General features: G+C 36.1%; 1 protein-coding gene across 7 annotated transcripts in view; it reads left to right on the forward strand.

The window, feature by feature from the left end:
* The window catches only part of PIEZO2 (piezo type mechanosensitive ion channel component 2), a 347,735-nt gene that overhangs the window by 88,453 nt on the left and 238,119 nt on the right, over nucleotides 1-21,163 (forward strand). For all 7 annotated transcript variants that reach the window (XM_032182550.1, XM_032182552.1, XM_032182554.1 and 4 more), the window contains one exon: nucleotides 4,721-4,816. In XM_032182550.1, the coding sequence (XP_032038441.1) occupies nucleotides 4,721-4,816 (96 nt within the window). The remainder of the gene's footprint in view (nucleotides 1-4,720; nucleotides 4,817-21,163) is intronic.

A 21,163-nucleotide genomic window follows, 5' to 3' on the forward strand; every position in this document is an offset into this window, starting at 1 on the left:
TCAATTTTGTGTGTTACAGAGTATTCATTTTCCTCCACCCAGGGGAAGATGATATAAAGTTATACTAAAACTATAAAAGAGCTAATTAGAAAAAAAATGAATTTACTTATAATATGTTAATATGTTGTATATCAGTAGTTGTTTTTTGTGTCCTTTCACAATTGTGAATTACTGCTACCATTGGAATCTGAACAATATCAGAGTTTCAGAGATGAAAATCCTATTTCCAGAGTTTTCTTACTAGAGGCTGTTAGAAAACATGGTGAGGAAGATTTAAAACATACGAAATGGACTTTTTATGTATGGTGTATTTACCTATTCAAGCCTTGCATTTAGTGTTCTTTTTAGGCAAATCCATACATCTGAAATTAAGAAACTGAAAGCTTTCCAGGATACTAATAAAATCAACACTTTCAGCTTAAGGAGTTTTTTTGTTGTTATTGTTGTTCTTTTAAAAAATGTCTTCAAAGTATTTTTATATTCCTGCAGACACCTATGTGAAAAAATATAAGGCAAGGTTTATATGGAAAAGTATTGCCTGTTAACAGTCTGGTTTATATAGTTGCAGAGAAATAAAACTTTGAGAACACAGTCTCCCCAAGTCTAGAAATAGAAAGCAGTAAATTTAAAGGTAAATGTAGTCCAAGAATAATTCGTCTGAAATTAATTTTGCTAATCGATTAGACAATTTTGAGGAGAGGTAACAAACGTAAAATGCTAAAATTGCATTAATTTTGAGCCAGAACTGATAGTGCAAACTGAACAATGTAACCCAAATACACAGAAATTTCTATGCCACCTGGCTTGCCAAGAAAGTTTTTTTGTGTAGGTTCTTTTTCCACTGATGGAATCCCATTGACCTCAGATGGGACTTTGTACTGTGGTGGGCATCTGCTTATGGCTGCCTTTTGTAAAGGAGACCTTTGTGAATGCCAGAGGGAGTGCAGAGGATGATTGATTCATTTGCTTTTTTGGATTATCCACTGTTTTGTCAGAGACATACTGAAGTTGATTTCATGTCCAGTGATGACTTGACGGTTTTGATTATCAGAACTCGATATCCTTTTATAATAAGGTCACCCACTTAAGGGATGAAGTTTAGGGTGAAGTTAAGGGTGGTAGATGAAGTTTACTGCATTTTAGCAAGGCTTTTGATGGTGTCCTCACAGCATTCCTCTGGACAAATTGTCCAGGTTTGTGATGAGCAGGTACATGCTACACTGGGCAAAGAACTGGCTGAATGTTGGGGCATAAGGGGTTGTAGTGAATGGAACTAGATCTGTCTGATCACTAGTGGTGTGATTCTCCAAGGCTCAATATTGGGGTCTGTTCAACATTTTAATCAGTGATTTGGATGCAGGAGTTGAATGCATTCTTAGTAAATTTGCTGGAGACACTTAAATGTGAAGTGATGTGGAACCTTGAGGAATGAGAAGCCTTGCAGAGGGATCTAGATAGATTGGAGCATTGGGCGTTCAGCAATAGCATGACAGAAACTGGATTCTGTATTTGGGATTGAGTGATGCTGGACAAAATTTCAGATTGAGAGAAGAGTGGTTTGAGAGTGGCCCTGTAGAGAGGGATCTGGGTATGCTGGTTGGCAGTAGGCTAAACATGACCCAGCAGTGTACACTGGCAGACAAGAGGGCAAACCATATTTTAGTTTTTACAACACAGTGTAGCCAGCTGTTCAAAAGAGGCAATTATCCCACCATGTTTACTATTGGTGTGGCCCCACCTTGAATACTGTGTGGAGTTCTGGGCTCCACGATATAAAAATGATGTTAAAATACTTGAATGTGTCAGAGAAGGGCAACAAGGCTGGTTAAAAGGGTGCAAGGCATGTACTAAGGGTTTGTTAAGGTTGAAGAAAAGGAGGTTGAGGGGTACCTCTACAACTTCCCAAGGAGGAAAAGTGGAGAGGGAAACGATCATCTTTTCTCCCTGATATCTAGTGACAGGATGTATGGGAATGGCTGAAAGCTGTGTCAGGGGAGGTTCACACTAGACACTAGGAAAATCTTTACCAAGAGGTTAGTTGGACACCGGAACAGGCTTCCTAGCAAGGTGTTTGATGCCCTGTTCCTGACAATGTTTAAGAGGCATTTAGATCATATTCATAATGATTTAACTTTGGGTCAGCCCTGACAGTTGGACTCAATGATCTTTGTCTAGGTCCTTTCCAGGTGAAACCATTCTAACTTATGAATCTATGTATTTGACAAATAAATTTACAATGCAGAGTGAATATATAAATACACTACAGCAGTTGTTTTCTAATCTTTAATTGTACTAAAATGTGTTTGAGTGTAGCTTTTTGTTGTGGCAGAGTAGCTTTTTAAGACACTAATCTCTTCACAAAAATATGCTAGATGAACGGAGATCACACACACACACAAAAAAAGATAGGGAAATAGTGAATGGACTGAAGTTAAAAAAAATCACTGCCTTTTTTTTTTTTGTATTTATTTTAATTTATTAATTCTGAGAAATTTATTGATGGTGCACTTTTAAGAGCTTAAATAAACATAGTTGTCCAGGCAATGTGTAGGCAAGAATATTATTTTATTAGGTGGTGCGTGGGTATAGAGATTCTATATATTTGACACGAACTTTTTACCAAGGCATTTATTGATATACCCCCAACAAAGGAGGTTGTCTAAAATCACACAGTTGCTTTTTTTATGCTTTCACTAATGAAGCTAATTGCTAGGTGCTGTTCAAGAAACATAGCAAGCTCAGTTCAGAAGAATATTATTGTAAGAAGAAAATGTTTATAACATTGTACTGAAATCAAGTAAGCCATTTAATGAAATTAAAAGCTGATTGCCTGGGCCTCTGAAATAAGTGGATCTGCTACCAGAGTGACTGAGAACATTGATCCTTTCCTTTAAATACTGGTGGAAAAGCCATCAGGCTTCAGATCAACCTTGAACCACCTTTTCCTATGGATGCCAAAGAACTTCTTCCCACCCCAAATTAAACTTGCAAACAGACTGGTTTATGGATTTGTCCTGACCTCGGAAGTATCCTTATTGCCATTCTTTTCAAGAATGCCACTAATGGTCATAGCACATCCTCTGCTCCTCTGCAGAGCGCCCTGTAAGTAAGTGCATATAGAAGGGTTGACTGTTCTTCTTAAATACATTCACATTAAAGCTCTGATAATTGCTTACAAAATTCCCTGTGGGATAGGTCCCATTTACTTTTTCTTGGTTACAGGGGTAAGTGTAAGTCATCAGGTGGTCTTTAAAGGCTGTGTCTATAAAGGAAGTTTAAGCATTAAGCAAAAGAAGCAGTCTGCCTGTGTTGAAATTTTCTCGGACAAATCAGAAGTTGTTCTTAAGCATTCTGGATTTCACACCAAACAAACTTCTATTACACTTCATGGATTTTATTTATTTATTTATTTATTTTTAAGGCTGGTGGGAGAATCATGTTTAGAAACAGAGCATAGATGCTACTTGTTCTTCCTTCGTGCCAGATGTACCCATAAAGATCACACGTTTCTTGGCTACACTGCAGACATGGGGCGAGAGTCCAAAGTCTTTGTATCAGGGCTATAAGGGAATTGGAGACTTATTCAAAACATTAGTTTGGAAGAAAAGAGTTATAGATGTTGTATGGGTTTGTTTGTTAACAGTGAGAGTTTTTGTTTTTGCATTTATAACTAGAATGGAGAGATGTGATGAGGATCAATTAATGCTTAAGTTGTCAACTCAGTGTTGTCAACTCTAAATAGTATCAATACATTTCATGAAGTGGTGACTGCAGAAACTTGTGTGGTTTTTTTTTTGGATATACATTTCTGGCAGAACTAAGGCTGTCTTTTTCCTCCCAAATCAAGTTGTTCAGGACATAGCTGAGAAAACAGTGTATTGGTATTAGTTGCATTCCATGGGTGAATGCCATCTCCTAACTCCTCAGCAGTTGCTCTATCTCATGTGAAAGTTGAATATAGCAGGTCTCATAATATTCCAATATCTGCTGCACAGTGGATTTAGAGATACTTCATTTTCTTTATTGTTGTTTTTTATCCTTTCAGTAAGGAAGTCCATATACTCCCCTTTCAGCACAGAATATGCACAACATCCATGTGTCTGGGTTGTAGCAATTTTTAATTCACAATCTCTTCACTAGAATAATTTTGTAAAAGCAAGCAACTGGGTGACAGTAAAATTCAAATTGTTCTTGAATTACATGATGTCATTTAAAGGATAACTGGTTATTTTAAGCATGCTCTAATTTGAAATGTGAATATACTTCATTGATTTTCTTCATTATTTAATGATAATCCCTATTTGTAATATAATGAACTTGTATGTTGTTTCTTAAAGAGAGACAATAAATACCGCTTTATGCATCACTATATATTTTTGTAGGGGATGGTTTTGTGAGTTTACAGGTGAGGAAAGGAACAAGTTCAACTGCCAACTTTGTCCATCATTCCATACAGTCTTTGTACCTTGGATGCATCTTCAGTGCTAAGCTTAAAAATGTATATTACTATGAAAATGCCTCAAAAGTGTACTTAATTTTAATAATTTAAGGAGCAAGTTGAACACTTGCATAGAAATAATTTAAATAAATGGTGACAAATAGCTATGGTAAATAGGAAACTTAAATTGTAAATACTTTGTGCTATTAAATATGATTACCTGACTAAACGATATGTTCTTTCTTTTTTTTTTTTTTTTTTTTTTTTTTTTTTTTCTCACAGCCTGTGCTTTCCGTTACAATGGGCTCTCCTTTGTCTACCTCATCTACCTCCTGCTCATTCCTCTGTTTTCAGAACCCACAAAAACAACAATGAAAGGTAAGACATTTCTTGATTTATTTTTAAGTGTCTGTGCTGGGCATAGTACCTGCAAAAGCCATACGTGTGTGGTTTTTTTCTCCCTCATTAAGTGAGCTCATTTGTTATATACATGGATATACATCTATCATGCTATAAACTCGGACACTGCAGTTTCTCTGTAGTCTGGCTTTGGTGTTGAGGGACTTCCAATCCTGATGGTTTCTTTGTTTGTTTTTGCCTCAAGGTGCAACTGGGTACTGAGGGATCCTTTTATGGCATTATTTCACTGGGAATCCTGAAGTGATTTGGGTGAAAAATGAGCTTTCAGAAACCACCCAAAGGCATCTTACTGTGCCCAAGGGCTGGATTCATAGCTACTTTTAAGAATTAAATTTGGTCTTAGATTTTTTCACTCAACGGTGTTTTAGATACTTAAACACCATTGTCATCCTGATCTACATTATACAACTGCCTTAATAAAAATAACAGAAATGCCTTACTGATAGAGATAACAATGTATCATATGCCTATCAAACTTTTACAATTTTAAATATGAAAACAGTTGTGCCAACCTATGAAAACAGAAATTTCTATCTAGTATTACATTCTTGCTCTTTGTAGGGCACCTGTTGTCTGTAAAGGAATGACTTCAAAGTCAGCAGAAATGGCTGTGTAACAGCTTTGAGACTTTAAGAGTTTGTAATCTGTTGGTGAAATTTGTATTCAGGGTACAATCATGTCTTATCAGCTACTGATGTCACTTAGTAGCCTGTTGGATGAGATTGCAGATGACTGAATTTCAAAATACTCTTGCTGCAGGAAACATTCCTGTTTCTGCTCTCCTGATTCTCCTTCACATTAGTACAAAAAAAGAATACTGCACAATGCTAAAGTCAAATGGACTCATCTCGCATCTTTTCTGATGGAAATAATGTGAAGACTGTCTCTTGAAAAGTAAGTTGGTTCCATGACACCACGAACAAAAAGGAGACATTTAAGAAATTCTAATGCTGACTTTGGCATAATTCTACTCACAAATTCATTGTCACGGATGATGGAAATTTAGACTATTTTAATCAACACAGGTTCCTAAAGAAACAAATTAGAAAATCTAGATTCCAAATATAGTGATGTCTGAGTTTAGAGGGCCTCTATGAAATTCTTGCCCAAATGGTTAGTGTTTTTTCATATGAAGAGAAAATAAATATCCTGTTGGCATACCAGAATGCTCCCCCAGACCTTTCCAGAGTGTTAGAGGCAGTTCTCCTTCTAAACATTCATTTTTGTGTGCCGCTGATCTACTTCCCAAAAGGAAATAAATGTATGAAACTTCTGAGTTCCCTGAGGATAGTTCTTGGGGAGTCTCAAGTTCTAAGTTCTGTTTTAGAGTAACTCTGCAAGCTGTCATCCTTTTTTCTCTTTACTGAGAAGATAGAGAGCAAGCAGAACTTCCAGAAATATCTGATGAACTGTTAATTAATGAGTGGCACACAGTGATGGTACCAATCCTGATTTTCACAAATGGAAGTTCAACTTACGTTGTCCCAATTTTTGCTAGTGTTTTCATTAACCATTAGCTTAAGTAGGAAGAATGATAAACTAAAGAAAACCATCTGTCTGTGTGTAAGGTTTCTGGTCACGTGGATTTTCACCCACTCTATGTATAGGGGCTCTTGTATAACAAAGAGCATTTTCTCCTCCAGGTCCTTGCATGGAGAAAAAAGGCAGAGTTAGATTTGTGTTGTGGAAAGTGTGTACTGGCCTATTCTAGTTATGACAACTCACTGTTTTTCTTTTACTTTGGCTAGGATGGATGCAGATTTTTTTTTATTTTTATTTTTATTTTTAATCTTTGAAGGTCTTACTGAAATTATATCCTGTCACAGTGCATGTCACAGACTTGCTTCATTTAGAAGAGCATCTGTATTGAATTAACCTATTTTGCATTCTTTTTTTGGTTTTATAGTTATTTATATTATGGTTTATAATTATTTCATGTGATTATAATAGCATCAAATGACAGAGGTTTGTGCTATGTAGTTTATATACATTGACTACACCTGAAGTAAAGGTGAAGAAGTGGAAAGGATTGCATGAGGGTAGTAGTATTGCTAGACGTTATTCATAAATGGGATACGAGTTATAGATAGATCAAAGTAAAATTTCCAAAAAGTGTTTACAGTGGGATAAATTTGAACTGGACCAAATTTGGAGTCTTTGAGAATTGCAGTTGAAGTCTTTTGGCAGAGTTAGAGAATTAGTTAGTTGAGAATTAGGGCTCTTTTGAGAGCTCACCTGTTAGCTATAGAGTTCAAATCTCTCACCCCTGGGTGAAGGAGCCATCTTCCCTGAGCACTTCTGTGCAGAAGGGGAAGAGGTCTGCTCAGTAAATGTATTTCATACCTTAATTTCTATGCTTCTGTTATGTTTCTCCATATTCTTTTACTTCCACACATCGGTCTTAACCCGGTTTCTACCAGTAAATCTAGGAAAATAACATATTGTCTTTTGGCCAGGACCCATACCAATTGGGTGGGCCAAGTTTATGTTGACTGTGTGGAGCCAGAAAAAAGAGAGCTGAAAAATAAATAAAATAAGAATAAAAGGTAGGAAATCCCACCCTAAGTAAGGGTGTCAGTCATTTTTAAAGTGGAAAATTACAAGGACAGTATGAGAATGAAACATCTGTAAATGCCCATTAGTGAGCTGAAGCTTCTCTTAAAAGTGCTAAAGGTGACAGCTAAGGGGGAGGCACTCACTGGGGAGGTTGGGTGCAGCTTCCCAGCTAATATGCAGTTACCATGTTGTTTTTGTGTGTTTTATTTTTGCTGCCTCTTCTGTACTATGAGAAGTGACTGACAGGATGAACAGAGCCATTTTCTAGATGCCAAGACGGATTGTGGAGAAACATGCTAACCTTCTACAGTCTAAAAAGTTAATTTGATTAAAACTTCCTGTGTGATTTGATAGACGCTAGTTTGCATCACTGATGGTAGAAATCATTCTTCAGAGGGGATAGTGCTTTCTTAGGATTTTGGATAATTTCCTTATAGTATCTGTCATTGCATTAAGTTGCTCATAAATTTCATGGTATAATGTGCTCATGAGACTTAGTTTCGCAGGTGAGTTCAATATGTCTGAATGTAACCACTTTGGTCCACCATACCTGTCACCTTTTCAAATTTTGTGTGTGTGTGAGACAGTATTTCTTTCTACAAAGTGTGGAAGGATTTTTTTTCCATGTACAGAGGTTGGAAAAGAAAGGGGAAATTATAACTATTTTAACTAAAACCAGCCAAGCCACCATTAAATCAAAGAGTCAAAAGTTAAGTAAAACAAACATTATTCAAAAACAAAACAAAACCACAATGTGCCTATATATTTTACTTCTCTTTTTATTTTTTTATTTTTTTTCTCCACTTTCATTTATTTCCCATAAACAATATTTTTGAATCTTCCCTTCCATTTCTGTTTTGTTAAAATCATTGGTTTTCCTGAAGCCTTTGCTTTGTTTGAGTAAGTCTTTTTAATCTTCTGAGCTTTCTCCATTAAAGTTTTCCTTCCTTGTCTTCTCCTGGTTCATTCAAATTCCCAGTCACAATCTCTAACAAACTTTGTCACCTCTTGCTTCTGTCTTTCATCTGTCTTCTGAGTTTATCATCTTACAGTTTGCAGTTACTAAATTTATTCAACTCCTATCTGCCAAGCTTAAGGGTTTTCCTGACTGTAGAATTAGAAGCTCCATCATCTGGAATGGATAATGTCAGCCTAGATTAATTTTTGTTTTGAAGGAAACCTAAATGCTTAGATGCACTGGGGAATAATACTATGCTCTCTGAAATAGTTTGAATGGTGTTTAAAGCTTAGTAATTTTTTCCTATTTTTTTCTTAAGCATTTAATCTCTAAAATACAATTAATAAAATAATATTAGTCCTTTAACTTGGGGAAGAGGCACAGTCTCCTGTCTCTGCATATTTGTTTCAAGATATTACCTTGCCTATTGAAAATACCAACCTCTTCTAAAGAAAATGAAATGTCCTTCAGTTAGATCTGAAATGCTGATTTACTGAAGATTTAGCAGAACATGTTTGGCTACAAGAAGTATTACTTAATTGTCCATGAAGCTAGCTGAATAAGGGAAATTGTCTTTATGAGCTTTTATGTGCAACTAAAAATGTCTGTTTAACTGTCTTGTTCAGCTCTATCTATTATTTATAATCCTTGAAATCTGTGATTACAGAGTTGATTATACAGTGAAATGTACTACTGTGCCTGCAACAATTATAAAAAAGAAGTTCATTGCAAATAATATTTATGTCCAGAAGTACTTCAAAACTTGATTAGACCACTTTTTCAAAGGTTTCTGATGAGAACTGCTTTTGAGGTAGATGCCTGTTTGCATGCATTGTAACACCATGTGATTTCGACAGTGGTTTTCTATATGAATTACCTCTAAAATCAGCAACTGACTGATTATCTGTTTCATTGGAGATGACACATAGAGAGTAAACTTTAAAAAGCTTTTTTTAAAAAAAGTTTAAAAGTCTACTTTCTAACTTCTGATTTACAGATGGTTATATTAGTGAACTTTTTGTTTGCGTCTGATGTCAACTATATAGAGGTCCTAGTCCTTATTAATGGCTTATACATACAGTGGTGACAGAAATAATAAAGCATGACCATATAAGTTTGGTCTGTCTTGGACCAGTAGCTCATCAACATTTCTACATAACAGTTTTTTGTGTGGCTTTTCTTTTGTGTGTAACAGAGGTGAATTTGCATGTAGTTAGTTCTGTTAACTTTATTTCAATTCATAATTTCTGATATTCTAGATATCAAAAATAGGACTATGTGGCCAGCCACCATGTAAATAATGATAATAAATAGTTAAAAAATAATAATAAAAAAAATCACGTATGGACTGGATTTTGCTAACTGTTCATGTTAGTTAGGAATGGAATTGCTTCTGAATGGAGATACTGCTCAGCATGCTGAAACTTCTCTCTCTTTGGTACTAAAAATACTAATATAGCACAGATCCATAAAAATGATGTTCTAAAAATGTCTAGATCAATGAAGTGATGAATAAAATCTAAATCACAGAAATGTTTAATTGAGTGTTAATTTAAATGTTGCTGAAACCATGGTAAAGAAATGGAATAGGAGATTGTTTTGCAGATATGAAGGGACTTGTGATCTGGAATAATCTGCATAGAACTGCAAGATGAAGAAGGGCTACAGTGGCAAATTTGGATCACCAAATATAGCTCAAGAGGTTTCAGGACAGCATTGATCCAAATGAATATTGAAAAAAAAATCCACAAACATTGTTTTGATTTACCTACATGTATATATATCAGTTTAACGCATCTGTCTTATGACCAGTCTTTTTACTCTCAGTTGCACTTATTTTCTGGGGTTTCACACTGACATTAGATATCTAATTTAATATTCAAAGTTATGAATTGGATCAACCTATATTGTCAGTGAATAGTAATGTGGTGAGTACTATGAGTTGACTGTTTTAGCCTCTACTGAGTCCAAAAATCTTAAAATAGATTCTTAATTTTAGACCTCATCTACATCACATGGTATTGAGATTTCTGAACAAAATGAAAAATTCTTACATGAATATTGTCCAGTAATTGTCATGGAAGAGAAAATTAGTTGGTAACTTCCTAACCATGAATCCTTGCACTTCATGGCCGTGTGGTTTGTTGTACAAAAATATACCTTCTATTTCAAAGCAGGGCATCTACTAATACATCTTCAATTTTAACTTTTCAAGAATTTTTAAACATTGTTTGTGAAAGAATTGCTGTCCAAAGCATATATGCAGAAAGCATTTGAAAATAACTTCAGGAAAAAAAGGCAAACCAACCAAACAATAACGGCAACAAAACAGCCAACCAGCCAACCAACCAAACCCCCCCAAAGCTAAAACACTCACTGAAAGCTGCGTTTAGAAATTTTTTAACAGAATTCCCTTCTCTCATTTGTCCAGTAAAAAAACATGTTCTACTGACGGCAAATTTGTTATTCAAAACTGTACAGGAATACTGACAAAGGAATACTGACACGTTTAAAGAATACATGTATAACATTCTTATGCATTCACTAACAGATACATTGGGCTAGTCTTCAATGTCTGCTACTATGCAATGGTGATGTTTGCAAACTCACTCATCTTTATCTGTGTTGAAAATGTGAGAAAGATCCTTAAGCTTTTTGGTGTTTTTAATCCAGTTTGAAACATTTTCCCAGCAGCACTAGTAATGGGATTTGATTGAAAACAGACATTTTGTAGCTAATTTGGGTGCTTTTGAGCATTCTGGTTTCCTTAAAGTACATGCATCAAAGAATGAGTTTGTAAGTTGGAAATACCAACTTTGATTTTGGAAAGACTTCCTCACATGGTTTCTGTTGTCTGCTTTGAACAGAAATTTAGCCAAATGTGCTTAGACATCTGAAGGCTTAGATGTCTGTTACTGCTTCAGTCTAAGGAGCTGGTTTTAGTTCAAGCAGTTGGAGTTCATGACTGTTTTTACTTTCATCTCTTAACAATTGTATCACCTACTATTAGTATAATATTATGAGGGTATTGTACTCCAAATAGGGGATAAAAGTCACCTGGTTTGACCATCTAGAACTGTAGCTAAAATAGCAGTACCCATTTTGTGCATGGGCTGTATGGTTGACATCCTGTTCTCCCCTGCACGGGATAAAGGCTGTACCTGCTTACTGAATTTTTAGTAGTACTGGCAAATTGTTCTCTGCACTTCAGTTCTTCAGGATGGTTTTCTGTAGTGCCTGCCATAAATTGATAGGCCATGGGCCTAGCCATGCCCTAAACTTGTTGTGAGTTAAAATGTAAAAATTTGCTACAATGGGAAGGACAGAAGATGCGTTTTATGTTTTACAGAGCTTATAAAAATATATTTAAATACAAAATCTTCACATGTTTTTGGGTAGAACAGCTTGAGTTTTCACCTTTTGAGAAGCTTTTCTTCCATGTTTTACCACAGAAATGATTGTTTCTTTTTTTTTTAAAAAAAAAAAAAGGAAAAAAAAAAAAAGATTTATTACCTGTTACCCTTAAGTGCTCAATAGAAAATACTCTGGGCAATAATAGAGATGCTGACTAAAGGGGATGGAGAGCTGTTTAAGATGTCCTCAGAACTACTGAGTGTCTTTGTAGAAGCCTGAAGAATTGGTATGAAGATTTATTTATAACTTGGAAAATGCTTTTCAGCAATTAAAAATGGAGTTTCTACTGGATTGGGCATGTGTTTTCCTATGGAGGCATGCCAGGCTACTACATAAACATCCTTTGGCTCAAAATAGTGCATCTCGGCTAGGTTTCTCCACTTCCAACATTATAAGTATTCTCACGGGAGTGAACAATGGAGTGTGTTATTTATAATCTGTGGGCCAAATCCTGAAGTACTTATTCATGGAAGTTCTAGCAATGGATGAGTGAAAATGAAGCAATGCCTTTAAATTAACCAACCTCAAAAATTCTCTTGCATCTAATGAGGTAGAGAACTTTCCTATTAGTTATACTCTGTGCCTTCTCACTATTAAGAAAATGTTTTGATATTAAAGAAATGAGATAAAATGCTTTCCAGCTAAGTGGAAATGTACTCACAAGAAGCATTTCACTTGACAGCAATGAGTACGGAAGTCTTGCATCAGTCTTATGTTTCTGCATATGATAAATAATACCTGTACTTTTCTCATTGTTTTGTAATGCTATTCCCAAGTAGGCTTTTCCACTCTGAGATGGCCGACTCCAGTTCTTGGATTGTTTTACTTTGTGGCTTCCACAAAATAAATTGTGAGCAGGGACTCCCAGTAAGTGGTTGATTATTTGATGTGTCTCCAGTTTTCATTATCACTGTGCTGTCAGGATATGAGTGCCATCAATGTTTTATTTTATATAGCTTGTAAAAGTTACTTTTCTAGTTTATCTTTTGTTGTCTTTGCACAAGTGCTAAAGTCATTAAAATTTGGTCAACTACCTTCCTTTCCATGAAGTATGTGCAAAATAAACCTTTTACCACTTGCATGTTTGGAAGGTGAAAGTGCAAAAATTAGAATCTAATCTAGAAACAATGTGGTAAACTGAGAGAGTTTGTTCTAAGGTAATGCTGTTCAGCTAATGCCATGAAAATCTAGGGAGAAATTTCTGCTGTGAGATAGAGGAAGATGAAAAAGTGTGGTTTAGACCCAGCTGTGTGCACTGACAACAGTGCTGTCCTGAATGTGCACACTTGCTCAAATTTGGGATCTGATGGAGGCTTACTGTGGATGTGAAGAGATTTTAAACTCTGAATGACCTTGTGGCATGGTTTTAAATTGAATTAAATAATGAAATTATAAAAATGGATTTTACAAAATCATATAAAAATAGCAGCATTTTAGGCTGTAGAATAAGAGTATGCATCATGTAATACTGCAATCCTAAAACCGATCAGTCGGCCCACAGATTTAAATGAAAATAAAACGGTGCTGAGTATTCCAGTGAAGAAAGAGTTCAAGAATTTGTTCTGCTTTTTGTACTCTGAAGAGTTAATTTATCTGAGTTAAATTCTGTGCACTTTTTTTAGCTTGTTGCATATGCAAGTGACTATAGAGTTTCACAGTTATTTCTGTGTTGGTTGTGACCAGTGGGGTTGTATACATTTTTTTTGTTCACTGGCTTAAATTTATGTGAATTATTTGTGTATATCTCATCTAGGATCCACACTGTTGATATACACCTGTGTATGCTGTATGTCGGCAGAAGCTTGTAATGAAGTTGATGGCTAAATGTTATAGCTTTTTTTTTTTTTTTTTTCAGGCAATATACTGAAAAGCAGGTTCAGCCTTCAGACATAGCCAAAGGACATGATTTCCTTGAGCAACTTTCCACTGCCCTCTGTAGCTGTGACAGTGCTTTGCAGTGCCAAGCCAGCTGCTGGGAGTGTGGGAGTGGGAGACCTGCAGCACTCACCTCCCTGCTGCCTCAGCCAGCTCAGCCTCCAACCCAGCCCCAACCCCGTCCTTTCCTATAGTAGGAACAGACCAGCCCTTGAGGCAGCAAATTTCATTGTGCCTATGATACAGTGGAAAGGGATAAAATTATTATTGCTGAGAAAGGGGGAATAAAAATGCCTATGGTGGTATAGCTTCTCGTTCTGTAAATCATTAAGCAGACTGTAGGGAAGTAAGAGGGATATTGTTGAGACTACAGCTACTGTAGAGTCATGTAGAAGTCAAAATAACATTGCAGAAAGAAGGTAAAATGTTGATAGGATCTGGCTGGTTTCAGATAATACTAGAGGGGAAAATCAACATGGAATTTTTATGGAATACTATAAATTGGATGATGAGTGATCTTAATAATCGCACAGACAAATCTTTATTTTTTGCAAATTCCCAAACAGCTATTGACGTGTGAATAACCAACCAGTGTTATTTTAAAACTGGTTTTGGAGGGACTTAGGACGTCAGAGAGAGTGGGTCTTCAGTATTCTACTTCTGATCCAATGTTAACAAAAAGCAGCCTTTAAAGTTTTCTTAAGCTTAAGTACCAAATAAGTTTAGGTAAACTAGATAGTGACTGAAGAGCTTGAGCATTTCAGGGTGGCAGCATTTTTGATTTAAAATGCAGCAACATATCTAGAACTCCCATCTTAAGCACAGGCAGCTCTTAGGGTTGAACTCCAGACCTAACTTTCTGACCAACAACACCCACAAAGAATATTAAGAATGGGATATATTAAGAATAAAAGAGGGATAATCTAGATAATCTGTAAATAAATAAATAAATAAATAATAATAATTATTATTTTATATATATATATATATGTCCTAGAGGTCAGGAATTGTTAGCTTGACTTCTGGCAAATTTTATTTAATCCTTTATTTCATTCCTTTCATCCCTCATCCCTGCAAAGCAAATGGAAACAGAATAAAAATATGTATTACCATATGGATATATGTAATAACGGAGAAGTGTGGCTAATAATACAATAGGGGTGGAATAAGAATTGAACATTGTCTAGGTATGGCCAAGACAAGAGCGTGCTTCAGTTTTGAATACAGGCAGTATTGTTAAATAGTGAAAAAAAGCATAAGTAAGTGCCTGCTGGGAAGGAGGCTGGAAAAAGGAACACTTCCGTACTTGAGAAAGAAGTAAGAATGCTTAAGTTTTAAAGGCTGAATAATCTCCTTCCTGCAAGCGACTGTGATACCCTAGACTGAAGAATGAAAATACTGTGTCAAATGCTCAAAAAGAGAGGGGGGATAATCTTGCATAGGAATTACTTGAAGTTGTATTTTCCAAACTTTAGAATTAATTTGGAAAAGAAGAATAAATAAGTTGGGGAAAAAAAAAAAAAAAGGTGAAATGAGAATGGCTTTTCTTAAACTGTGTTGTGCTAAACAACCTAGATAACGTTCAGATTAGGTGAATTCAGGTGAAGTGCCAAGAAGGACTGTGTGGAGCTTGCAAACATTTATACTAACTTACAAGAAAAAGGAAGAAACAATGCATCTCATATATCTTAAAATGACTTATCTGTCATTTATCTATGAGTAATTGTTTTTGGTTTGGGTGGGGAGACATTGAAGAGGGAGAAGGGCATTTTGAGTTGAATGAGAATGCTTGCACACCATCTAGAGACTGTATACATGGTAGAGTTTCCTAGGTGTCAGCTTCTAATAAAACAGTGAACATGAAGACCATCTAATTTTAAAGTGGAACATGATCCATTTATGAACCAGAATGTATCCTGTGGTCATCTGTGATAGTGGGAAGTAGAATTTGGTGATCCAACTGATGACTCCACATTAACCAAAATTACCAAACATTACCAAAACCCACATTACCAAAATTATTTGCTTAACCAACCCGTGTATAAGCTATGGTTTACAGAAGTTTACTGCCCACATCTTGGGTGGTTTGAGGAAGGTTATTGGGTTATGTTACACTAGACTTGAAACTTTCTGGTAATTTGCTTAAGGTAGGTGATGGACAGTGTTAGAACACTTTGGAGCATTATCATGGTCATCATTACTGCAGTCAAGGGTTCAAGAGTCTGAGGAACTGTAGTTTCATTTATGCTAGAGGAGGTATTAGAGAATTATGTTTAGGTTTTGAAATAAAACAATAGGAAAAGTAGAAAATACCTTTTGGGCCCACTTTTTCTCATTTCTAATACCACTCTATATTACAACCATATTTTATTATGTTGTCATACATAAAAAGGACAAAAAGTCAGTAAACTATCCAGGTATGTGTTTTTATTATTATGATTGACTTGTAGGCAAGAGAAATTCTAATAAAAGCACTGCATCAATATATATATATATATTATTTTTTTTTCAAAGGCAATGCTGCCATTGCTATTTATTTTGCTGCTGCTCCTGCTACCTTGTTTGAATGCAGTCACACTATACTTAGGCCTGTCCTGAATCTACCATATAGCATGTCAGTCAACTAGGTAATGTCTGTAGAAACATTAAGAAGTCAGCCCTGGGCTGTATTAGCCAACGAGGCAGGTGATGACATTAGCATCACTTCTTATTGCAATGCCTTGGCAACTTTTTTTTTTTTTTTTTGCTATGAATTACTCGCTGATAATTCCAGAAATTTTTCCACTCAGCTAAATGACATTTCTTTAAAGTTCATACGTAATTTATATTTCTTCTGTGTTTTCCTTCTCATCATACCTCATTTTATTTCAAATAGTTTCTCATTAGCAAGAGAAGGACCTTCTGTGTCCCTTACATTGAGGACTGACCATGGATTTTTTTTTTTTTCATTCCGTATTTCCTTATACATGGAAGAGTGTGCTCGTATTTTAACAGTAGAGTATTATGAGGGAAAATAATACTGGCTCTAGAATATGGTAGGTGTCAAGACCTCTTTTCAGAGCTGGGCCTGACTTCTTGTGTCTGATCCTGTGTCTATAATGGATTTGAATCCGGAGTCTGAATTCCTAGGAATTTGGAGAGCCCCAAATATAGATTTAGATCATTTTTACTTCTTTGTAGATCAGTGTTTTACTTTCATGACATAGTGGTCCTCAGAAAGAGAATCTTGACTAAAAGAGTGATGTGGCCTTTTCTTTTTTCTTGAAGTTATCTGCATTCCCTTCTCCCTGTCAGTTGTATGTTTTAAGATGTTTGGGGTTCCGGGCTCTGTTTCCTGATCACCTAGTGCAGTGATTTGTGTTCCTACTGCTGTGTTCCTTTCATGAACACAGAGAAGGTGTTGTTCTTGGGCACCGCCCTCAAATTACCCCTTGGTACTTATTGGATGAACAAGAAGCCAGGAGGGCACAGTGCATAGATACTATTTATCGAATGCTTTTTTATTAAGTTTTTGAGAGAGTTAAAAGGAGAGTTAACTAGCAAATGTTTCAGTTGTGCTTCTGATTGTTCTGAGAATTTTTTTCATACTGCAATGATACAGACTCTGGCATCTTGAACTGTGTGTAGAGAAATGCCTGTGTACATATGTGGTACTCCACTCAGTCTGAGGACCTGATTGACCTTCATGCACATCGCATGAGTGCAGGATCTCATGCCCAAACACAGGAGTGGTCTTGGGTCTTAGTATCTCAATCCTCCAGGTCCTTTTAGTATCATCTAACTGGCTTCTCACCTGAATGTGCTTTTCTTGATATACCTTGTTTCTCCAGTCCTAACACAGGTTGCAGCTGACAGGGAAGGTTTCCAAACCACTGAGAACAAATAGGTGAAGAAGAATGTCCCATCCTGCCATTGCCACTGTCTGAAATGTAGGCAAGCTGCCTGGAGTTGCAGTCACAGGGACTGAGACTACAGCAAGAAAACTCTTCATTTAGAAGCACTCACAAAGCTTGGATTAAATTATTCATGATAATACTTTTTTGTCACTACTGTTTATATTCCAGTGACAGTTAATGTGAGTTGGACTTGTTCGTAAAATAAATAGCATTCAGCAGGCTGCTCAGGGAGAGGGTTGTGAGCACATGTGTGGAACTGAAAGCAGTAACAGGGTGCTGATTCATTTGTCTTGACATGCCAACAGCCCTACCTGACTCTGTCATTAAGCTAGGGGTTGTCCATCAAATATTTATCATGCTGGCATTCCAAAAGGCTTTTAAAGGCCCATGCGAATAACACTAATGGGCAGGACAGAAGTTTTTGGAGCATTTTCTTTTTTCTTTTTAATGATGTATGTGTGAGGGTTTATGCTGCTATTTCAGGTGTAGCTTACTGATGTTACAGTGAGAATGAGACACCAGGGTAAAAGAATTGGTTTCAAATTAAATGGACTTTTTTTTTTTTTTTTTTTTTTTTTTCTGTCATAGTAGAATAGATTGGGCCCTCGTAGAAATTACCTATTTTTCAGTGCAAGGATGTTTAGCTGGTCAGCTGTTGCTCACTACTCTGACTTCTGCTACTTCCGTGGGTCTGGTTTATTGCATCTGTCTTAACAACTAAAGAAATGTTTTCTGAGAAATAAATAGTTCCTTGACAAAGATATATTGTAGAAAGCAGCTGCCTCACTGTAATGGGAACCTTAATTGAAAGGATTATTGCAACAAAACATTTTCTAGTTGTTTGTGTTGGATGATGTAGCTGAGAAGGATACAATATAGTAGCAACTTCTAAACAGGAATGCTAGCTGTTTTGCTTTCTGCTGGACCATCAGTGTAGCTAAGCCTGAAGATCAGTTCATTCCCTGGGGACCAAATCTGCTGACCTTACTCAGGGAAAACACCCACTAGCAGTGGGAAATTTGCTTCTGTAAGCAGTGCAGGAAGTGCCCTGTAATATATTAAGAAACCAAGTAAGCCCGTAAGAAACAAAACGAAAGGCATTTAAACGCATTCTCATTACTTACGGAGAGAAGGAAGCAGAAAATTAATATGCACATGCTCCATAATTAACATTTTAACTCTGGTCTTAATGTGATTTAAGAGGAACTGTGAACTCTTGAAAATGAAGCTGTTGGTGCAGATGCAGAGCTAGGTGTGCAGTTTCTCATTACTCAAATGTTTCTGCTCTGCCTCCGGATGAAGCGGAGAACTTTAAAATACATTCCCCCCCCAAGCAGATTTGTCAACATCCTGTTCTAATTCAGAGCAGAGACCTGAATCTGGTTCTCCTGTATCCCAAGAGCACTTGGCTAGAAGCTCTTTTCTGTTACCCCTCCCCTTCTTCTCCAAATCCGTCTTCCTAAATATTTGATTATTCTCACAACATGGAGGTGCTCCAGTACCCGATGTCCTCCTAGTATCTGAGTGGTCCCTGTATGCATCTGAGGAAATGGGAGAATTATGAGATTTGAGAATTGTTTGAGAATTTTTCACTTGTTAAGTTATATGACAGTGTCATGTAACAGGCTTGCAAAGCATGTAAAATAGTAGCAACAGCTTAAGAGATATGTGGTCTCTTCCTGATCCACTCTCTCATACCCTTCCCTTCCATCTTCCCTCGTTATATTCATCATAAAAGTCACTACAAAGACAGTAAGTCTGTAATATCTGCCTGATCATTACATGAGCTAAATTTTTGTTTGAAGAAGTTAAGAAACATTTTCATTTAGGGGTTTAGGGGCAAAACACCTACTTGTGTTTCTATGCTTTCTTAGAGATTATGTTTTCCCCTCAATCTCCTTTTTATTCTTTTTTTTTTTTTTCCCCATGTTTTTTAATGTAACATACATTACTTAGTCTGTTGCTGATTGTTATTGTAAAAAACAACATTCAATATTTTTAATATTTAAATAATATTTGAAGTATTCATATTGGGTCTTAGTAGATCTCCAAAGAATCTCGCTTTTACAGACCATTTCAATATAATCTTGTTGCACCTAACTTGGCCAGCAAAATAAAGTCTCCTTTTCTGAGAGCTCTCAGTGAATAAGAGCTTTTGCCAAAACAAAAAAAACAGAGAGGGAGGCAATGAATTTTTCATCACAGTTGTACAGTACTCTTCTGAATTGTATTCGTTTGTACAGAAGAACAAAATTAATGAGTAAGACTGATCAGATTAGGTAAGTTTGTGTAAAACCTTTTCAGAAATGAAGAAAAAAAATGTTCATATTTTCATGTGATTTTCATTCAGTTCTTGAAAAAAAAACTTTGATGGAAAGCACGAATGAGGATAACACTTGCAGTTTTCATTGTGTTAAACTGGGGGGAAAAAAGGTTGAAAAGCAATAAAGAGGCAGTGGAAATCATAGGATTTTGTGGCCAAAATAATATTTTCCTGTCTTTATGTTGGACTGTTGTTAGGACTGTTTTAATAGTGATTTTTTTTTTTTTTTAAATTCTGTGCTATTCATTCTGATAATGCAATGTGATACTTGCACAAGGATCCAAAGGAATTTACTCCTGCTATGATTTTTTTTCCCTCTTTTTATAGACAGAGATATAAAAGAAGAAACCAAAAATAATGGAGCAATTCAAGTCACACACATAACGGTCACCTGTGTAAATGAAGTTGTAAAATAAACAGTAGCTGCAACACACAATCCTTCAATCTCAACTGTTCATTTAAAAAACTCACTCCTTTGGAAAAACAATAATAGGGTCTGCAAGGAAACACAAGATTAATTTAACTTACCTTTTAAATCCTTTCTTTGTTCATTCATAAAATTCTGTGGCAAAGCTGCTGAGGTCATTGCCTTCCCCTGTCTCACACAGGGCTCTAACAAATTCTGAGCCTGTTCTTTAATTGATCTTTCTGGGTGCACCGTGATTAAATTTTGGGAAATTGCTAAACTATGAGTCACGTCATAAAAACCAATTAGTGGTTGGTTGACAGTTTGTCTCCCAGCTGAAGTCTCCAAGTTTCTGTTAATACCACATCAATATATAGGTTATTGCTGGCAAACGGCTTGAGTTTATTTTGTAGAAGAATGTTGTGCAAAGTCACAAAGTTTATGTTGGATATTGCTAGCACTAAAATAGTTTTGTCTGAATGGTGCACACTGTCCCTGCTGGCTTCATTTGACTGGGCTTAATGCATATTGAAGTGCTGGGATGAGTGGGGAAAACCAGCTTTTGAGAAGAAACTTTTTAAAAAATTCATCTCTTAATGATTTATATATATGTGTGTATATATATATATATATATACATATTTGTGGTGGTTGATTTTGATACAGGCTTTTCCTTTAGCAGCAGCTTTTGGGGAAGTTCAGATGCTTCATGCAGAAGTTACTTCTGCAAGGTGGCACTGTTGTGTCTTTCCCCCCAGCCCCCAGCTACTGTGGTGAGCTGTGTGTTGTTGCAGGATATTTCACAGCAGTCCCTTCTTCGTCCTCCTCTCCATGAAGATGAAGGACAGGAAATAAACTGAAGTGCTCCTTTGGGGTCA

Source organism: Aythya fuligula, chromosome 2, assembly GCF_009819795.1.
Source record: "Aythya fuligula isolate bAytFul2 chromosome 2, bAytFul2.pri, whole genome shotgun sequence".
Classification (NCBI taxonomy): domain Eukaryota; kingdom Metazoa; phylum Chordata; class Aves; order Anseriformes; family Anatidae; genus Aythya; species Aythya fuligula.